The sequence below is a fragment of the Podarcis bocagei genome (assembly GCF_964188305.1).
Source record: "Podarcis bocagei genome assembly, chromosome: 8".
NCBI lineage: Eukaryota > Metazoa > Chordata > Lepidosauria > Squamata > Lacertidae > Podarcis > Podarcis bocagei.
In genome coordinates this window covers 59893661-59915656 of record NC_138133.1, presented here as the reverse complement: position 1 = coordinate 59915656, position 21996 = coordinate 59893661, and the positions used below count along the sequence as shown (strand labels likewise).

At 41.2% G+C, this 21996-nt stretch overlaps 1 protein-coding gene across 4 annotated transcripts in view; it reads left to right on the top strand.

Moving 5' to 3' along the window:
• Positions 1 to 21996, top strand: part of STAU2 (staufen double-stranded RNA binding protein 2) — a 146300-nt gene that overhangs the window by 18844 nt on the left and 105460 nt on the right. For all 4 annotated transcript variants that reach the window (XR_014010631.1, XM_081204620.1, XM_081204621.1 and 1 more), the window contains exons 6-8: positions 6478 to 6637; positions 11343 to 11450; positions 17717 to 17929. Coding sequence is in view for 3 of the 4 variants with exons in the window: in XM_081204620.1 (XP_081060746.1) it covers positions 6478 to 6637; positions 11343 to 11450; positions 17717 to 17929 (481 nt within the window). In the remaining variant the exon portion in view is untranslated. The remainder of the gene's footprint in view (positions 1 to 6477; positions 6638 to 11342; positions 11451 to 17716; positions 17930 to 21996) is intronic.

The window sequence follows — 21996 nt, the reverse complement described above, 5'->3', positions numbered from 1 at the left end:
TTCCCACGCACGCGCCCCCCCCAACATTGTTTTAAGGGAAGTGTGGAGTACAGCTGTGCTAGTGCTTGTTTCTAGGAAAGGAAAAGGGGGAAAGTCAGCCCATTTCCTGTGACTTTTAAAAAGCAGAAACATCTGTTTGAGAAAGCGGTCCCTGGAGCACAGTGGCAAGGGAGCCTGCAGGTGATGTGCTGTGCCATTGCCAGTAGCTATCACATTGGATGATAGTGATTAGCATTAGGGCTCCAGAGGTGGGGGAAGCATTTCGTATGGGTCTGTCAAGAAAGGATGGTCCTTTATGGATGCTGTACATTTTTGACAAAACAAAGTGCTTTCTAGCCTTATTATGTTCTTTTGAAAGCATAGAGGGCATGAAGATGAGTGAAGAATAATTCTGGTTATGGATTTCATAACCAAAACTTCATCAGTGGGTCATAGTATTGGGACAAATCACACCACCTCTCTCCCGCCTTTCAAATCTGTCCACACAAAAAAAACACCTTTTCTGTGAAGCCTTTTGGCTTAACTCCTTAGTCTCTACCTACCTACTGAAAATAGGCCCAAGTATGTGAAGCTGCACCAAATCATCCCTACTGCTTTCCTCCTTTGTTCTGCTCCCTGTACCATCAAAATGTAAAACGTAAAATTCAGGTCATATTCCATGTGAGCACATACAGTGCACATTTATCTATTACTAGGCTAACTGTCTTGAATAATTCTTTCTTCAGCTCATTTGCTTTCTAAGTCTAAACTCCTTTTTCTAGCTTGCTAATTAATAGAAAAGGCCATCACCTTTGATTAAACCATTTGGCATCTGATTGTTTGCCCCTCTCTGTTGAAGAATTGGTTGTTTATGCCTACATCTGTGTTCCCTGATTTTCAAGTAGTTTAATAACATAGATTGTATAATATACCATCTGAATAAGTTGCATGGCTTAGCTTTATCTCTGTAGCATCAGTAGTGGTAAATATAGTACTGAACTAAGTGGCTGAGGCACTTCATTCTTTTTTGTTTACATGGCCACTATGTTGTCAAATGCAATGTTCTTTTCAGTGTAGGGAAAAGATGGTGCTACAGTTAGAGATGCAGCATTGTTTATGTTCTTGGACTCTAATGAGTTTTTGGAAAATGTTCTTACTAACCACTCTGCAGACTGTTAAGACTGGAGAGTAATGCAGTTCATGGGAATTTTTTTAAAGAGCTGAAGTAGATAAGAGACTTGGATGTTCTGTCTTTCCACTTTGCATAGGGAACATTAGAATTCCTTGCTTTATATAATATGGCTGAAGTACATTTCAAAACTTAATTGCAATCCTTTTTATAATCACCGTAACTTTTTTTCCACATCCCCCACCTCCGTTTGTAAAGCCTTGGCCAAGGTCAACATCAGATTTTATTGATCAGCGAAATACAGGTTATAGACCTAACCTGCCTCTCTGGGGTAGACAGTTTAAGCAGCTGCTTCTGTTTGCTGTAACAATTGACATAATCACGCTTTTACAAGATTTCCAGGTATGTACAAACAGAAGAGGAAGTTATATAAATTGATTATACCCATTCCAGAAAAACATATGATAGCATAGATGAGTTATAGAAATCATGCTAATTGAATAATTTATCTTTCAGACTAGAAACTACTGAATTAGGGGGATAGTACTACTAGTCCACGCGATGGGGTGAGCTCCTGTTGCTCTGTCCCAGCTCCTGCCAACCTAGCAGTTCGAAAGCATACCAGTGTGAGTAGATAAATAGATACCACTTCAGTGGGAAGGTAAATTGCATTACCATGTGCTCTGGGACTCATCATAGTCCTCCGTGCACCAGAAGCGGTTTAGTCATGCTTGTCACATGCTGGCCACATGACCTGGAAAGCTGTCTGTGGACAAACACCGGCTCCCTCGGCCTGAAGCAAGATGAATGCCACACCCTATAGTCAAGTTTGACTGGACTCAACCGTCCAGCGGTCCTTTACCTTTAGTACTACTAGTGCTTATTATTTATATACCACTTTGGAATTTTAAAAATGTTTTGTGTACTCCAAAGTGGTTTGGATATTATGATAAATCCATAATTAATAAATAATAATTCATCAGCCCTGTATACCTGAAGGAGCGTCTCCACCCCCATCATTCAGCGCAGACACTGAGTTCCAGCACGGAGGTTCTTCTGGTAGTTCCCACACTGCGAAAAGTAAAGCTACAGGGAACCAGACAGAGGGCCTTCTTGTTAGTGGCACCCAACCTGTGGAATGCTCTCCCATTAGATGTCAAGGAGTTGAGTAATTATATATATATTTGGAGACATCTTAAGGCAATCCTCTATAGGGAAGCTTTTTAAGGTTTAAGGTTTTACTATGTTTTTATATATGCTAGAAGGTGCCCAGAGTGGTTGGGGCAACCAAGTTAGATGGGTGGGGTACAAATAATTTATCACCATCATCATAACTATGGGAATGAGCTACAATGAGCTTTGGACTTCTACATTGCTTTGATGAGATCAGAAGCATTTACCTAAATTTTTAAAAATTAACTACAGCTTGTCATTTCATCAAAATCCAACAAGCTATGCATAATAGTTGCATAGCTGGGAACCTGTGCTAAAAAAATATTCTGGTGAAACTTTTGAGGCCCTTGAAAGTCTTTTTTTTGTGTGTGCTGAAAATGTTCTCTGGAGAACATTTGGCTCAACCCAACATATTTACACAAAAAGTCATTAGGGAGTTATGAAAATTGTGAAGGGAGCAATCAGTATGCTTAATATAAGTTATTTATAACACAAAACTGACAAATATAATTTGCATGGAAAAGGAGGAATTAAATGTGCACAGCCTGTATATCAGCTTGTAATGTTACTTGTTTCATTAAGAGGTTTCTAGAGGCAAGCACTCTTTTAGGAATGTTTATGCCATCTGCAAAAATACAGGAAATGCAATATGAAAAAAATGCCTGATACAGTAATACTTTATTTGTGGTGTGGTGTGTGAGAGTGTGATTTGATAGCCATACAAGGAGAGGTCCTAAGGGATCCTTAGTATGCAATTAATATTTTGGCTGGAAAAGAACCAGATTGTTTCAGCGTGCTTATATGTTATGACATCATATGCCAGTAAAATTATAATGAACAGAAATTTTGTTTGCCTCTGTGGCAAACCAAAATGAGTTTTGTAATTGTCAACAGACCATTGCGATTTATATAATTACAATGGCGCCTGATCACACCAACTTGAAGGCATGTTATGAACCCCTGTTTTTAGATGTTAAGAACTAGCTGTAAACATTTACTCATGGCTGAAACCTTGCATGCCAGGTCATAGTTTTAAAGCTGATTTCCACCTTAATACCCTCCGTTCTTAAGTGATACTAGTGGCCTGCTAAAGATAGACGCCTATTTTAAAATTGGCTTTTTGAGCATGCTAACTGAGGGGTGGTAGTCAGTGTAAGTTATACTCAGACTAATTGAACTTAATTTAATAATTTAAATATTTAAAATATTTACAAATTGCCAATAACCATAGATCTTTTAAGTGAGTACCAAATAATAAAATGCAGAATAACAAAAATCAAGTGTGATCAGATAAAAAAATTAGCATTCCTAAAATGCTTGTTGAAGTGAACATGTCTTCGTGGCATGTTGAAATCTGTACAGTGTTGACATTTTCTTCACCTCTATTGGGAAGGTATCCTACAGTGCAGGACTACTATGAATGTTGTGTGCTGAATGTAGAGAGGTTTGATTTCAGAGGCATGGCGCATCTTCAGAAGCTCAGTCCCTGGTGATTTCACTTATCTTCACTTCTATAAGGAGTGAAGTGCTCTGTAGGGTACCTAGGTCCGAAGTTGTTTTAAGACTTCATACACTAGTACTAAAACCTTGAACCTGGTCCAGTAGCAGACAGGCAGCCATAGCGGTTCCCACAGCAGTTATTTTGTGCTTTCAGGAAGCTATTCCTATCAGTAATCGAGCTGCCACGTTCTGCAGCAGCTGAAGCTTCTGGAGCAGGCTGAAGGGTACTCCACATAAAGGACATTGCAAAATTAAGTACTGAGACTGCCAGTGCATGGACTGTCGTGTGTAAACTCTCCTGGTCCCAGACTGCCCCTAGCTGTCTCACCAGCTGAAGCTGATAAAATGCAGTCCTAGCCACTGAAGACATCTGTGGTGCTAGTGATGGTGTTGGAACAAGAATCAACCCCCAGGCTACCGACTTGCTCCTTTAGACCCATTCAGAGCTGGTCATTGGTCAATTTCCCAGACCCGGGGACCACTCATCCACAGTCTTGCCATGTTTCAGTCTCAGATTATTGGCCCTCGTTCAGCCCACCTCTTGAGTCTAGGCGCTGATCCAAGGTTTGCATGGTTGTTGCTCTGGAAATTCATGTGTATCTGTGTCTCAAGTCTGTTGTTGTTGTTATTTTGGGTAGTGAGCTATAGATGCAGAATTCAGATTTGAAATAAAGCCTGCACAGAGTGATGGTGAACCATCAAGTTCCATATGATTATTTGGGTTCCCAGACACCCCCTGTAGAGTGTCCTGGTTTTTCACTGGAAGTGTGGCATTCCCAGACCTCTCTAGCTAAAAGAATCGCAGATGACAAAGTTGAGGAAGAGCTCAGCCTAAGGCCTTTGGAGAGCTGTTCCCATTAGAGGTTGGTAAACTGGGTTGAAAAACAGCAACATTGTGACTTGGTGTTAGGCATCATCTCCTAGAGATTCTGGGCCGCCTACAATATACAGTGTGTGTGATTTGGATCAGGGAGCTCCAACTTCAAAACTCCACTCAGCTCTAAATCTTACACGGAAACCTTGAACAAGTAGCTATCTTGCAAATTTATTGTGATGATAAAATTTAGAGAAACCCACATTTGCTGCCCCAGACTCCTTGGAAGAATTGTTTTTCAAACTACATTTGTACCCTGCATTTCCTTCAAGTAGTTCAAGGCAGTTCACATAGTCCTTTCGCCCTGCTCATTTTATCCTCGCAGCAACCCTGTGAAGTAGATGGGGCTGAAAGAGAATGACTTGGCCAAGATCACACCGTAAGCTCTGTAGCTGGTAGAGATTTGAACCTGAACCTCCTCTGTCCTAATGCGACACTCGAAAGGTGTGATATATAAATAACCTGTATGAACAAGGTATTTTTGTTCTTACCACTTGCTAAAAAATTCCAGATCCCTTTGAAAGAGGATCCAACCAAACTTCTGTTTGATTGCAGTCAAGCAATCAAAAAATCTTGTCATACACCAAGATATAATCTAGAGAACAACAGTCAGCTGATACACAGTCAAAAATGAAAAGGAGGGCATGTTTTAAGGAAAGTAAGCTTTAATCCCCACAGTGACTAGATCTCAAGCTACATAACAGGAAGGGAAAAATTTACCTTGGCTCTGAATGTTTCTGTCTTGTTCTGGCATGCTTGAGGTGACAGCAGGCTACTTCATTTTGTTAGCTGTTTTCCCTTCCTTACGCATTTGTCATAAGTATAATAGCTCTCCCGTATTCTCAGAATATATATATTAGTTCTTAGGCTGCAGTCCTAAGCATGCTTACTTTGGGTGTAAGTCCTATTGAATACAGCGGGACTTGCTTCTGAGTAAACATGCGTATGATTGTGCAGTTGTTTATTTATTATTAAAAGCATTCCCAATGTATTGAGGGTGTTTTACAGACTTCTTGGTTCATTATATTTAATATTATTTAATAAAATTTATATACCACTTGATTATAGAAAGAAACCTCAAAGTGGTTTATAGAAAAATAAAATTATCATTAAAAAATATAAACCATAATTTAAAACATACAGAAAGTGAAAACCCACAAGATTCCAAACAACATGTTTGCAATTCACAAAATACACTTGGAACTCTGTAGGGAGAATATAGTTGGGGGAGCTTTGTGAAGCAGACAACTGGCATTGAGGAAACTGTTAAGTGTCACCTAACACCATTTTCCTGCTGCACATTACCATCTGCCAAAGTTACTGGGGGGGGGGGTGTAGCTGAATGTTATATGCAGTTCTGTGTAGATTTGCATGTAACTTCCAGTTTGCTCTGCAGAAGATTTTACTATTAATAAGTATTTATATAGTGTCATCAGTGTATATGGCAGTTTACCACATAGAAGAGGGCAGGTCCCTGCCCTAAGGATCTTACAATCTAAAATACAACACACTGGAAACATCAGAGGAAGGGAAAGCAGTGAGTGGTAAGGCAGCTTTGCTGTGTGTAGTTTTTGTAAGTTAAAACAAATTATTTTGCATTTAAAACACATTTTGACATCTGCTGTGAGGTCTATCCATGGCAACTTTTTAATCAATTAAAAGGTTTTTAATTGGTTTACCTAACTGATAAATTGACTAAAAGTTGTAGCTAAATGTTAATACTGGCTTTTTCAAATATAATTTACATACAGTGTTTGCAAGTTGTTTGGTGTGTGAATTTGACTTGCAAGAGGACTTAATGTTCCCATAACTTTTTTCCTAGATATCACTGCCCTGTGCCTAAGATTTTCTATGTCCAGTTGACTGTGGGTGACCATGAATTTTTTGGTGAAGGGAAGACTCGCCAAGCTGCTAGACACAATGCTGCCATGAAGGCTCTTCAGGCACTTCAGAACGAGCCAATCCCCCCCAAATTACCTCAGGTTAGTGATTCGCGCCTTCGCTTCTTAAAGCCATAGTAAGCAAGATCTCCGTAAACTGGTGCCCTAATTTGGAAGAACTTGTGGGAAGAATAGACATGTTTGTTTTTTCCTTGGTCAACCTTTTTATATCAGTTCTATTTAGCTTGCAGTAACTGAGGCCATCAGCACATTTTGCTTCTTAAAAAGTAAAAAAGAACCATCCTAATTAGGGATGGCATGGGATCTCAGCCGGGGAGAGCTTGAAATGAATAATGTGACCTTCTGCTCCTTGAAAAGTTTTACCGCATTTCAGTTCTGGCCCAGTCCCCTTTGTGCTGAACCAAACTAGAAAAAGAGGTTTTCAGCCTGCCTCTCCCACTTCCCTATCAGCCCCACCACAACACATCCTCCAAGCCCCTCAACCTTGCTAAAAGCATTACATCAGGGACAAAAGGTTCATCGAAATGAGAGAGATCAGACGAGGCCTCATTAGGATATCATACATGAAGCATAATTTCCTGTTGGAGATCACTGCACTTCAACATCATTAGTATTATCACAGTGACTCGAGTGCTTGGCTTGAACTCTATGCACTCTTACAGCTTGATTTCTGCCTATACTACCCTCCACTTGCTGCCCCTGCATCATATGCTGCACCATTCTTAGGGGCTTCCCAATCATGTAGAAGCAGATTGGGTGATAGGGATGCCGAGGAAATCCTTTTCCACAGTGGAATTAAAATCCAGCCCGTTGACTCTCTCGTTAGGGTGAGAGATGGAATTCTCCATGTAGCTCTATATATGTTGATGTTCTTATCTCTAGAAAGGTGCTTTATTTAGAGTAGTTAGGACGTATTCCAAATGGTTGTGAGTCATTGTTATGGAAGACATTGCATTGCTTAAGATTGTGTGACTCTTTTTCTTGTTATGGTCTAAAGCAGCCATGGCCAAGGTGGTGCCTTGCTGGCTGGGACTGGTGGTGGGAGTTGTATTTCAAAACATCTGGAGGCACCAGTTTGGGCAAGGCTGCTCTGTCATGCAGTAGACCAGAAAACTAATCACTCAGGAAAGTTAAAAAAGAAAAGACCCCAAGTCTCTTGGGGAAAAATGCCAAATATCTGAGAGAACGGGAGTGTAGGTTGTATCTTATCACCAGTAATACATATTATTATCCAGTTGAGTTCTGTGACAGTCACACCTGACAGTCAACCCTATAAACGATGAACCATCCATTGCAATTCATATGCTGGGAAAATACCAGCTTTGATGCACCCTGGAGGAAAGATCTCTAATTCTACACTTACATTCCCTGCAACCAAAGGGTTGCAGAAGTGCCCTTATTTATCTCTCTCAAAATAAAAAAAATAAAAATCATACATACTTAGTTCTAGTTTAGCTAGACCTGACTCCTTACCCTGAGGAATTCCGCCCCCCCCCCAAAAAAATAACTCCACATTTTCCAAATGATGACATTTTGATATGAAATCTTGTGCATGTGAATGAGATCACAAAGTCATTTTGACTGAGCTTCTGAACAGCTGTCAGATGGTTTTAGGCTTTCAGTCTATTAGTCCCTTGGTATATCATTAGTTTGCTCAGTCTTGCAGTTGTAAGAGTCAAGGCTTTCATTATTCAACAAAATGCAAAAAAAAAAAAAAAATTATATAAAAGTAAATGAACATATAAAAGCTGGTTGAAATTTAAATTGCAGATTGAAAGGTCTGGAATGATAGAATAGGTAAATCTAAAGCACAACTATAGTTCACCTAATTGAGGCACAAGATGCCCAGTTAAAACCGCAGGGCAGGGTAAAACAGATCGAGACCATGGCATGAGGACAGAATGGCATACCACTGGCACCCCCGCCATGCCATATTCCCAATTTAATTTCCCCCTGAAGCTGCTAGTTGCTCCATAGAAGTAAACATAGTTGCTCCATAGAAATAAAGAAGTTTTATCATGGGGAAAACAGATTCAGTAGAGGGGCAGGTGATTTAAAATGGGGATGGCACAGGCAAAGGAATTAACCCTTTCCTTCCCTGGCACTATAGCCCTGGTTGGCCCTGATTGGCCATGGGTAGCTTAAAAGGCAGAAAGCACTGAGTGATCACTCTTAGTCAGAAGATACAGAGGATGTGTTTTCAACACCACCACTCCTTTATAGATAAAAATCTATATAGAGCAATTGTATTTAAGCATTGAGTATAAGTGGCATAATCCTACAAAGGATAGCTCTGACTAAAAATCTTATGCATGCTTACTAGGTAATCAGACCTAGAAGACCCTAAGACCTGGAATTTGGCTGCTAACTAGCATGTAGAAAATCAGGTTGCATTCATAGTCATAGGACAACAGGAATTTAAATCCCATAGATTTCAATCTGACTTAGTTAAGAACAACACCTGCTGCATTACATCTTTGGAGATTTTCCTTTGATTGCTTTCAAAATGTCAGACATGTAGAAATAAGCTAATGTACATGAAAGAAGCAGTGGTGTAAGGCAGACTATGCATTATATCACACAATATAATACTTTGGGATGAGGGGAACGTTCTACTTTCATTCTCTAGCATTTCACACTGCCGTTTTTCTAAAAGGCTCTCTGACAGTAGAGCTGTATGCAAGACCTTGAGGGGGCACTGACAGAGAAGACAGCAGTGGGCTGCGTAAATCTAAAGAAGTGATTCTTTTTGTTACCACTGCTGATCTCAGCACAAAGGGTTGTCCATGACTCCTGCTCATAGAATAACGCTTACTATTTGCATATTTCAAATATTCAAAATGTCACAAATATTCTCTCAATAGTCCTTATAACATCTCTGAAATCCAGAATTATTATCCCCACAGGGCCTTGTGACTACCACTGTTGTTGCTCCATTTCTAGACATAGAATCATAAAATCATAGAATCATAGAATTGTATGAAAGGGACCTGGAGGGTCATCTAGTTCAACCTCATGTGATCTCAACTAGATCATACATGACAGATGGCAATCCAATCTCTGCTTAAAAACCTCCAAGGAAGGAGAGTCTACCACCTCTCATGGGAGTCCATTCCACTGTTGAACAGCTCTTACTATCAGAAAATTATTCCTGATGTTTAGTTGTAATCTCCTTTCTTGCAGCTTGAATCCATTGGTTTGGGTCTAGAGCGGGAGAAAACAAGCTTGCCCAACATCCCTGTGACAGCCCTTTAGCTATCATATCTCCTCTTTCCCAGGCTAAACATACCCAGTTCCCTCAACCATTCCTCATAAGGCTTGGTTTCCAGACCCTTAACCATCATGGCTGCCCTCCTCTGCACATGTCTTTACACATATTTACACATATATACAACCTGAGCTTACATTGGAGGGGCTCACAGCATTAACATTCCAAAAAGTCTTGTTCCTCCATTGGTCACAGCCTTGGACTCCAGCAGAAATCGAGCATGGCTCTCCTTCAGTTTTGTAGCTGGTCAGAGTAGTCACAAAACTTCTCAGCAAGAAACAGGGCAGCTGAGGTGGTAGACCGTGTGCACTGTAGAGCTGCAGATAGATGAAAAGTCCCTCTACGTGCTGTGGCATGTTAAGCACAAGCTATGTACTAAACAAACAAGAGCCTTCTAAACATTGGACAACGTTGGACACACAGAGTCTTTTAAGGCACTGGATGTTGAGACTTTATGGGGTTGAATCTTCATTGTGTCAGTTTGAGGAAAGCACAACGCAAACAGCAGTGAGGAAAACGAGGAGTCCATGGGAACACGAACCTGCATTCATGAAAGAACTGCTGTACAGCTGCCAAATTATTTCTGCCAAGCATCCAAAGTGAGGCCTGAGAAGGGAGTACATAGCCAAGAGCTTTACTACTGTGATGAGACTCACACGTAAACCATGGATCTTTCGGAACCACCAGTCATCCATCCATCCCCTTTCCTTTATTGCTTTTTCTTGGTGGTAAGGAAGTTTATGTGAAAGAGTCTCAAGGGTTATTGCTGCTCAGTGCCAATAACTATAAATAATGCCGGAGAGTACTTGTGTCCCTATTTAGCCTCTGTCTGCTTTTATAATGTAATAATTTGAAGGTAAAGGAATACATTGGCTCACCAGTTAAGCTTTTGTCTGACCATTGAGTAAAGTGCAGCTGATGGCTCATAGATCAACATTTGCTTTGCTTTCTGCTGCGGAAGCCTTATGCAGACATACAACCTAACCATTGTTGATTTTTCTGAATTCTAGATTAAGGATTATGAATGGATTCCTAAACTATTTAAAGTACTGTCCACAAATTAGGAAGCATACCCATGGTTGGAAGTGAGTTTTCAAACCATGATTGGTGTCAACCATGGCTATGTTTTATGGCTGCGCTGGCCAAACTCTGCTTAAAGGCAGTTTGCTATCTCTCCCCGTGTAGACAGGCTGACAGCGTTTATCTGTACTGGTCACAGACTAAATCTGTGTTCTTGCCTTCCAACAGCATACTCTTTACAGAAATTAGTGACTGAGCCTTCAGCCTGTTGTTTGGGTTGGACTTTTGTGAACAAGCAACCCATCCACACAAGAATTTAAAATTAACTCCATGCCCTGAAAGAACAGGACCACTTTTCTTTTCTTTTTTTACCCAGGATCAAGCCGCCTCTGCTTGATCAAAGTGGCTGCAAATGTACTTGTTTGCATGAACATTTTAGTGAATATGCTTCAGGGTCTTGTTTTGCTTTAATCAAAATTTCTTATTTTGCTTGACCAGAATGGAGAGCCAGGTAACGAAATGGAAGACGAAAAAGATGCAAACAAGTCAGAAATCAGTGTAGTATTTGAAATTGCACTGAAACGCAGCATGCCTGTCAGTTTTGAGGTAAGTTTGACATTGTATTCTGCTGGATATATAATATCTGGGAACGGGGGAAAGGGAGAAATTCCTTTGCCGCTCCCTATAGGCAGTTTGTCAAATACAGTGCTACTAGATACATGTTTATTGAACATGCATACAAAAGAGAAAAATAATGGGTTGGAGCCATACTTGCCCTGACCAGAGTATTTTCACTAGCACCCTCCCCCCTCCAGCTTCCTATGCCTTCCCTCAAAAAATCTACTCCGGAGGGTGGAAGACCGTTTTGGGCAGGGGGAGTTCTGAGAGCTGCACAGGGAAAGAGCCCTTCTGTTCTCAAATCCAACCCAAATGGCAAGTAATTTCTATTAATATTAAATTAAATATAATTACGGCATTCTATTCCCCACCCCCGAAGCTGCTATTTGCTCCATTCTAGAGAGTCCTTACCGTTAGTTTTTTGTTTCTACTTTTCCTCCTGCAGTATATACACGACTGAGGAGTCAAAATGTTCTTTGAACTTCCTCTTGGTTTAAATCTTTATTTACAGTCTGTCTGTTTCCGTTTGTGTGCGGGTAGAGATATGTTTTTGCCTGGTGCACCATGCTTCATTGATGAACTACAGTATATATATTTTATAGTTACTATTTCTTATTTAAGTAACATTTTCCTAGGCATTGCTGTTTTTATACCTACAACAACTGTTTAACGTGGCTGAGGGTTCCATATCCAACTACAGCACTCTGTTTAATAACAGAGCACCCTGACTAAAATGCTGATTAAATTGGCTCATTTGTTAGAGAGTGAAGGGTGGACGTGAAGGAGCTGGGCCAAATATACAGATACCTGCTTATTTTACCTTCCTAAGCAATAACCGCATCCAATCTTTACCTCTCAACCTTCAGTAGAGAGCTCTGCTGCCCTGGTCCTGAAGGCCTATGACGGGAAGGTAGTGCTCCTGCCATGTGGTTCCCAAGAGGCTCTGGGTGTTTGACCCTTGGCTTAATTGAGAATAATAATTTCACATTGTCTAGCAGATAAGGAACAGGTATTCTATGAGTTTTTGTTAAAAGGTACTTTTGCCAAGATGTGTGTGGGTATCCAACTAATTGGTTCCATCAGCCTAAGGATCCAGAGAGTTGGAGGAAACCTAGAACAGAATTAGGGGCCTCATGGTGGGAGGAGAAGGGGGAAAGTTCCATTGCACAAATAGAAATACTTTCTCAGATGGAACGAATATGTTAGATACTGAGAGACATGCCAAGGCTTACTTGGGAGTAGGTCCTATGGAGATCAATGGGCTAGATGCAGACTTAAGTTGGTTGCATGTAGAACCCATTAAACCAATGGGTTAATCGTTGATTAATTTCTGTCATGTTGTTTTTGGTGCAACTAACTTTCCTATCCTAACCCCACTTACCTGGCAGCAAACCCCATTGAATTAAATAGGATATAGTTCTGAGTAGCCATAGTTAGGGTTGTACTGTTACTCTGGATCCAAATCAATGTGATTTATTCTGAGTAAGCGTTTTTCAGATCATGCAATACATCAGTCTTGTGAATTAAGTCTGCTGAAGTTACTAGGTGATAATAAAAAAATAATAGTAGTAGCCCGTTGTGAGTTGGTGGACAAGGGTTAGAGAGATCCATCCATCCTGCAGCTGTCCACTGTATTTCTATGCTGGGCACAGATGTAGGTTCCCCCTTCTCTTGTAGCACACTTGGTTTCTATTCTAGGTATAGGCGAGAGACCAATATGCCATACCTCCTTGCTTGCATGGAATTCCATAAACTCACCTGCATGGAGTTCCTTGTCATCTGTGGCTACTTAACTACAAAGCTGTTATCAATGTCAGATGGGGTACAGAGGGAATAGGGACACGGGATACAACAAGCAAGATGGGAAAGGCAAAAGAAGAAGCTGAGAAACTGTTTCTTTGCAGCAGGTTACTCAGCTACAGAAAGACAGATATTGCAGCTCCTCACCCAGACCTGGCAGTTGCTGCAGTTCATTCCTTTGGCCTATATCCTCAGTCATGATGTTGACCTGCACCACCCTTCTGGCTCTGGCGGGATGGAGCAGGACAGTGGCAAGGGTGGGGAAGTACCAGCAAATGAAGATGCACTTGCATGTACCACTGCCACCACCAGTCCACTGCTTCCGTTGCCACTGCCTTCCACAGCCCATACTGATCCTGGCATGCGGCAGTGCTATCACAGCTGCAGGGGTGGTGCTGTAGTGGTGCCTCACATCACACACCACAGTGAACAGAAATAGGCACTACACTCCAGGCAATAACACGTCGTAAATTCAAATAGATGGTGCTGCTACCTGTCCTTGGAACAGAGAGGGTATAAGTCTGTTTGATCCCCACTAACTGATGATGGAACAGCCTGGCATTCCTACCTATTCCCTTCATATCCCTTCTCTAGGACATGAGTTACTGCTGCTCTCCTGGGCTCCTACTCCGTCCTTAAGAACACCAGATAAAGCTTTATAAGAGGCTTCCTTGAATATTTTGCTCTCTGCAACATTAGATGGTCTCAAGTTGTACCCTCTCTTTTGCATCAGCCTCCTGCAAATTCATGACAAAATTTAGTTGATAACTCAAAGCAGTCACCTCTGAGGTAAAAATCTTGCAAAGAAAAGGTAGCATAATCACTGTCAGAATTTAGGTTTAACCCAGACCCTATATTTGGAAACAATGCAGTGACTCATCATTTTGTAATAGGCCACAGGATTTGGTGTTTGTAATAGGATTTTACTTTAGGAATTGCCGGTATTATTTTGTACCAGGCATGCATTAAAGCTTTCAGATGTCTTTGTTCACATGATAGTTGCAAAGCAGCCCTCGTTTTCTTTGGGTTACAAAAACCACAGACAACATTATATCATTGCTCTTATGTAAGCCAGCAAACAGTTAAAGATATTTTGTGCTTCGTGTAAACAACTTTTTAAGACTTGCACAATATCTGGAGAATGGGTGGGGTGTGCAATGTAACTAGGAGCCAAGTTCTGCCCTCTGATGTCAGCAGCACTGCCTGAGGGCAAAATCTTGCCCTAAATATTTAGCCCAGAGGGATTACAGTGTTGCCTAATCCCATTCACTGTGCTTGATGAAGTGGAGTTAGGGTTTGTTATCTAACATCTTTTAGAAACATTGTAAAACACTTTAATGAGAGATGTGGTATTGGAATAAAACACTTAAAGATCAAAGTTTTACCCTAGTCATATTCTCCAGCTGCCTATTGATGCTGTTCTTCTAAGAACATAAAAGGAGCCCTGCTGGATCAGACTAAAGGTTCAACTAGTCCAGTATCCTGTTTCTCACAGTGGCCAAGCACTTGCAGGGCCTGAAGGCAATAGTCCTCCTCTCTTGCTACTCTCCGGCAACTGGTATTCACCACAAAGAAGAAGAAAATTGATTCAATTTATTACTCCACCCTTCCTCCTGAAAGATCCCCGGGGGGCTGCCTCCGTTTATGGAGGCAGATTATAGCCAGCATGACTAATAACCCTTGGTAGATCTATCCTCCAATAACTTCCCTAATCTCTTTTTTAAAGTTGTCAGAGCTGGTGGCCACAAACTTGAGTTGCCATTCTTGCTGTTTCCAGCTCTCCAGTTAGTCATCACCCATGTGCCACACAGAGACACACAATGGGGGGGGGACCAGGAGCATACTTCACAGGTTCTTCACTAACATAATGCTCAAGTTGAAGAGGAAGGTACCGTGCGCAAGAGATACCAAGAAGCACAGTGTGTGCGCCCCGCAGCTGCTGCTTTGGAATGCGCCACATGCACTCATTTTGCAGGTTTGTATAGCTCTTGAGTCATGACCTCAACGCTCACCCTACTCATTGGCTTGGTAACTGTATGAGCATCGTGGTGGAGCCCCTGAAGGAGAAGTAGCATTTACCACCAGAGCAGGCACTGTGGAGGGCCATTCCTTTTCGGTGCAAAACAAAACACATGGGACATATGTTCTCTAGTGCCAGAGTGAGACCTCACATTTGTCAAGGAAAATAAAATTTTAAAATAAGGAAGCATTGGGGAAATGACAGCTGAGTGGTGTGAAGAAACGGAGCATCTTGTACAATGTTTTTTTTAAGGGAGAAGCTAGCATTCATGTGACATGTTTACATATCCTTTTGTCATATCCAAAAACAATCTCTCTCTCTCTCTCTCTCTCTCTCTCTCTCTCTATATATATATATATATTTTAAAAACCTATTTAGAATAGCACTTGGCCAGATGGGGAAGGTGGTGCAGGGTGGGAGTGGGGGAGTGTGTTACTTGTCACTAGTTATGTAACAAGCATTGTCCAGTAGTTCCCCATGGCAAGAACACAGCAGGTGATGCACATAGTCAACGGTGCTGGAATGCTTACGTAAAGCCTTAGTAAAGCCTTAGTAGCAGTTTCTGGCTGACAGCTACATTCAAAGTTCCATTTATCATTGTGAAACGCTGGTAATGTTGACAGATTCCTCACATTTCAAGTTACAGCAGAAGCTTTATTTTACAACTAAATTTAATCTTTCCAATGACTGTACTGTGTATATATTCACTTATGCTGTGGCATTGTTACTGCGGCATTCCCTTACCAATTGTGATATTTTGTCATTTATATAGGGGCCTAACACGGTGTGCTACATATCCAGTGGAACAACTCATTCTCTTTACAATGGAGTCTGGAGTAGGGCCTAAAAGCCAGTAAAGTGAGCATACTTAGCTTCTCCTACCGTTTTTCTGTTAGGCACCACAAGGGATGTTTCCCTCTAGACTGAAAATTCTGAGACCAACATTGCAATTCATCTTTGCTGTGAACAGTGGCCACCACCTTCCCTTTTCTGTACAAAGCAACTAATCAAAATCTAATTTTTAATATAGTTTATTTATTTTTTAAATTTCCTATAGATGGAGTTAGCTGTTGTCAGTGATATGAGTACGCATCCATTACTGGAAATATATAGTCAAAGTACTTCCCTTTTGTTTTGCTTGTGGCCATTATAAGGAGCGGGGGCAGACAGCCATGCACAGCCAGAGGTTACTCGAGTTCTCCATTGCAGCTTTTGTTGAAGAGGCAAGTCACATTTTGTACTGCAATAAGTGATATCTCTTCAGCAGCAATAGTGGCTTCCTGTGCCATGCACATACTTGTTCCACGTATGCAAATAGTGTCATGCAACAGGATTTGTACTTTGAACGGTTTTGCAAAAGCAAGGCAAAAATCTCAACATTACCACAATATGTAGATAATACTCAGGGTAGTACTACTACACATTATCTTGGAAAGCTCATGTTTGCTAATATGAGCAGAGAGGCATTTATAGGGGAGAATCAGTGGAAAGCCCACTGAGTATTTTTATTCTTCGCTGGTCTTTTATTACCATTTCAGAGTCTTTAAAAATGGCCAAGCATGGGTGCTAGACACGCATTGGTTCACCATCAAAAGGCAATCTCTGAATCCACTCTGTGGTCCTCATAGCTCCCCTTACAACATATCTTTGAACAAATTGTTTTACAATTATAAGTCGCTTTGAGGCAGTTTGTGTAGTAAGCAATAGATAAATACAATAAATAATAACTCACATGTCCCAACTCATTTTATTCCATTGAACACACTGACTCTTAGAACTTTGTTTTTATGTTATCTCTGTTTCACACTCTCTTAGCTGTACGTTGCCTTTCCAAAGCAAGCAAACAGTCTGAGGGGATGGTATAAGTAGTAGGTGATAATTTTTTCGGCAACATTTGCGTATAATGTCCATGTATTCAAAGCACTTCACATGCACTATCTAGTTGCAATCCACACAACAGCCCTGTACATTATGTCAGCAATTTTATCCTCACCATCCCCACCATATTGCAGACAGAGAACTGAGGCCTAACACCACCTAGAGAATTCATTGGAAGAGGCAAAGTTTGAACCTGGAACTTCCTGATTCACAGTTAAATCTCTTCATCTCTATGTTGCACTGGCTTCTCAGTAGACGTCAGTGGGATTTACTGCCGAATGAGCTTATTGCGATCAGGTTTTTATGCAGATTGGATTCTTATAAAAAGTTATAATCTAAGAAAGGTGTTGTTTGGTTGGAATGAAAATCTACAGGGGGTAAAATTTTACTCTCTGACATAATATACATTATCAAGCCTTCTTTAACACACCTGGTTGTTAATCTTCCTATTCCTGCTCACCGTATTTCCATACAAATAATTATAATAAGGACAAATTTATGTAATAGAAATGAATCCTATAATCATTTCATTTGCATGTCCTGTCTTGGCTGATAGGTAATAAAGGAAAGTGGACCACCACATATGAAGAGTTTTGTTACCCAAGTGTCAGTGGGAGAATTCTCTGCAGAAGGTGAAGGAAACAGCAAGAAACTGTCAAAGAAGCGAGCCGCAATAGCAGTCCTGCAAGAACTACGGAAACTTCCCCCTCTTCCTGTGATCGAAAAGCCAAAGCTTCATTTTAAAAAACGCCCCAGAACAATGTTAAAGGTAATGATGCATTCGAATAATAGAAGTTGCCAAACTTAATGCTTTCATTTGCCTTTTATGGTTTGCAACGTATGTAGTGCAATTTTTATTTTGCTCAGGAAGATACACCTGTGGCTTTTTTAAAATTGAGGATTACTTTTAGTTACTTCCACAGAACATTGCATATGGTTTGCATATGCATCTCATTCTGGATCCGACGTCTGCTCGCACATACAGTTCTGGAACTCCATGGGTAGAGAGCAGTAGTACAGGGAAGGAAAACGTCTGGGGGGAAGCATGTGACAAGCGAAGGTTAAGCACCCCATTCCATTCTGCCCCTTTGAAAGGCTGCCAATGTATCTTACAGTTGGGCCCAGGAAGCAGCTATTTCTATACTAGAATATTTTGCCTTAAATTGCAAATAGTACTAATGCCAAAAACATAATACTATATGATACAATATGATATTTTATTCTATAAACCCAGACGTCATTACTGGGTTTTTAAACATTTGCTTTTCATTTAAGACAAACCTAATTATTGAAAATAAATAAAGTGACCTTTTAGTAAGCTAATAATTTGCCTTTCCCATTTTTATTCACTTTAAATAAAGATAAAGGACAGAACAGAGCTTTGTATTTCAAAAGTTAGGTAGCTGTTGTTAATAGGTGTGCTCGCTATAACACATTGATGCTTCTAGCTCTGTTCCTTCCCAAGTATGTTTGTGCCACCAGACAGCAGTCCTCATATAAAATCTATCCATCATTTGTTTTTGCTGCCTTTATGATACCCATTTGATGAGTAGCTTTGTTTGTGCTATTTTTGCCTTTATCGTGTTTTTTAAAAGATGTTCCAGTGCTGAGACAAAGTAGTCCAGCTGCATCCAGTTAGATTGTTATGGGCTCATAAAGTTTATAGACAAAGCTGAGCAATACTCCTTGGATCATAGCAAGAGCAAAATGCTCGTTGCAGCCTTGTCATCCGCCCGATACTGCTGCACCAATCTGGCTATGAAAACAGCACTTGAAAAGCTAATTTGGCGGGCTGGAACAGATGCTCGGTGGCAGGCCCAGACCCTGGAACCAAGGTCACCTGTGAACAGCTGCAGAGTGGTAGTGGGACAGGGTTCAATTTTCAGTAAATTGACAGGTGGAAGAGGTGCTTAATTGTTCTCCTGCCAGCTGCTTTCACTCCCAAGAATGCCTTGCACCCTATTGCCTTATTATTTATAAATTTCAGCTATAAATTCCTTCCCATGAGGAACCCCGAAGCAATTTACACTATAACATATATATATATATATATATGCTTTCGTAGATTTTCACGGGTACAGGAATGTAGGTTTTGGTGTCTTCGGGTGTCTTCCCGTGTAAGAGTTGGGGTGTCTAGGCGACGTTTCGACGAGGTCTCACTCGTCATCTTCAGGCTGGTGCTTTCGGCTTCTTGTTACTAGAACAGAGCAGGATCTCAGTGTTTGAGTTCCTATAAATACTGTTGAGGGGGTGTGGTGTATAGCCTCCAACGTTCTGGGCAGATAGGAAGTTCCTAGGTTAATGTGCCTTTTCTTCTTTTGTTCATTAATTACTTGAGGGATATCTTGAGTGATTACTTGAGTGATATTCTGAGTACCACTTAGGAGGGTCATTAGGTGTGGATTAGTTGCTAAAGCTTTCGTGTCTTGACCTCTTGACCTTGTGAAGAGTTTTTCTGAGAAGATGGCTGTACTGCACTTAGTTGTGCTCTGGCTTGGCTTCGTGTATAGGGGCGAGCTGTGGTTTTGTGCCCTGTGCCAGCCAGATCTGTGTAGGGATTGCAGGGGGGTGCAGCATCCGGAGGTGCCACTATGGTTTGGCTACTGGATGGTGTCTGTAATTTATCTGTGGAGAGGGTCTGGGTTTGGGTCTGGTGTGGTTGATTGGAGATGGCGTTCTGTGTGCCTCTGGTTCTGGTGTCGGTTTTTGTGGGGAGGGCTAATTTCCAGATGTCTGGCAGGCGGGACGTGTTGTCACGCTTGTTCATGTTGTGAGGGTGTTTCTCTATCTCGATGGCTTCCATGATTATTCTCTTGTGGTGATGTTCCATGTTAAAGAGCAATTTGGAATCTGCAAAATTAATTTCGTGTCCTGTTTCTTTCATGTGTTGGTAAAGAGAGGAAGTTTTTTCTTCTTTTTTGACGGCATTCTTGTGTTCTGCGATACGTGCATTTATTCGTCTGTTTGTTTGTCCAATGTACGTGGCTGGGCAGACTTTGCAGGGTATTTCATAGACCCCTTGGTTTTCTAACTGGATTTTATCTTTTGGGTTTCTGAGGATATTGGCTATTTTTTGGTTGGTGCAAAAGGCTGTTTTGATATTGTGTTTATGGAGGATTTTGCTAATTTTATCTGTAGTGCCCTTGATATAAGGAAGGAGGGCCATGCCATTGTTTTCTTCTGTGTCTTGGTTTTTGGGGGGTGTTTCTTTTTGGATTAGCTTCGTAACCCTGTTTTGCTGGTATCCGTTGGCGATTAACACATTTGAGAGATTCTGTAACTCAGTTGTCAAGTGGTCTTTGTCAGCCAGGCGTTTGGTTCTGGAGATGAGAGTCTTGGCTACGGAGTTTATTTGTGCAGGGTGGTGGTGTGATTGTGCATGTAAGTAGCGGTTGGTGTGTGTTTTTTCCCGGTAGATAGTGTGTCCTAGGGAGCCATCAGGTTTTTTGTAGATTAGGACGTCAAGGAAGGGAAGTTGGTTGTTGGCTTCTATTTCCATAGTGAATTGTATTTTGGGGTGTAGGCTGTTGAGATGTGTGAGGAAGCTATCTAGTTTTTCCTTCCCGTGTGGCCAAATTACAAAGGTGTCGTCAACATATCTGAGCCAAAGTTTGGGTTTGTGTTCTGACTTGTCTAAAGCATTGGTTTCAAAGTGTTCCATGTACAGATTTGCGATGACCGGTGAGAGGGGTGATCCCATAGGTGCTCCTTCTATCTGTTTGTATCTTTGTCCATTGTGGATGAAGTACGTGTTGGTTAGGCAGTGGTTGGTCAGGTCCAGGATGTATTCGGGGGGATTGTATTTGTTTTGAATGGCTGTCAAGGCTTCATTAATGGGCACTTGTGTGAAGAGAGATACAACATCGAAGCTCACAAGTAGGTCATCGGGATGTAGGTTTTGCTTCTTTATTGTTTCTATGAACTGGAAGGAGTTTGTAACGTGTGAAGCGATAGATTCTGCATAGGGCTGAAGTTGCTTAGCGAGAAATTTAGCGAGATTTTGTAGAGGTGAGCCTATGGAGCTGACTATTGGTCTGAGTGGTGTTCCTTCTTTGTGTATCTTGGGGAGACCGTAGAGTTTGGGGCATCTGGATGATTTTTCTCTGGGGATGATTCTTAGCTGGATTTCTTCACTGATAGGAGAGGCTTTTATTTTGGATTTGGTGGTTTTTTCCAGATAGGTGGTGGGATCTGTTTTTATAGGTTGGTAGGTAGGGTCTTGGAGTAGATTTGATAGTTTTGCTTGGTAGTCCGATGTGTTCATCACAACAGTGGCATTACCTTTGTCTGCTGGGAGAATGATTATGTTGTTGTCTTTCCTCAGGTTGGTGAGTGCTTTCTGTTCTTCTTTGTGTAAATTGCTTCTGGGTGGTTTGCTGGAGCAGAGGATGTTGGTGACTTCAAGTCTGATTTTATTGGCTTCATCTGCACCTATGGGATCACCCCTCTCACCGGTCATCGCAAATCTGTACATGGAACACTTTGAAACCAATGCTTTAGACAAGTCAGAACACAAACCCAAACTTTGGCTCAGATATGTTGACGACACCTTTGTAATTTGGCCACACGGGAAGGAAAAACTAGATAGCTTCCTCACACATCTCAACAGCCTACACCCCAAAATACAATTCACTATGGAAATAGAAGCCAACAACCAACTTCCCTTCCTTGACGTCCTAATCTACAAAAAACCTGATGGCTCCCTAGGACACACTATCTACCGGAAAAAAACACACACCAACCGCTACTTACATGCACAATCACACCACCACCCTGCACAAATAAACTCCGTAGCCAAGACTCTCATCTCCAGAACCAAACGCCTGGCTGACAAAG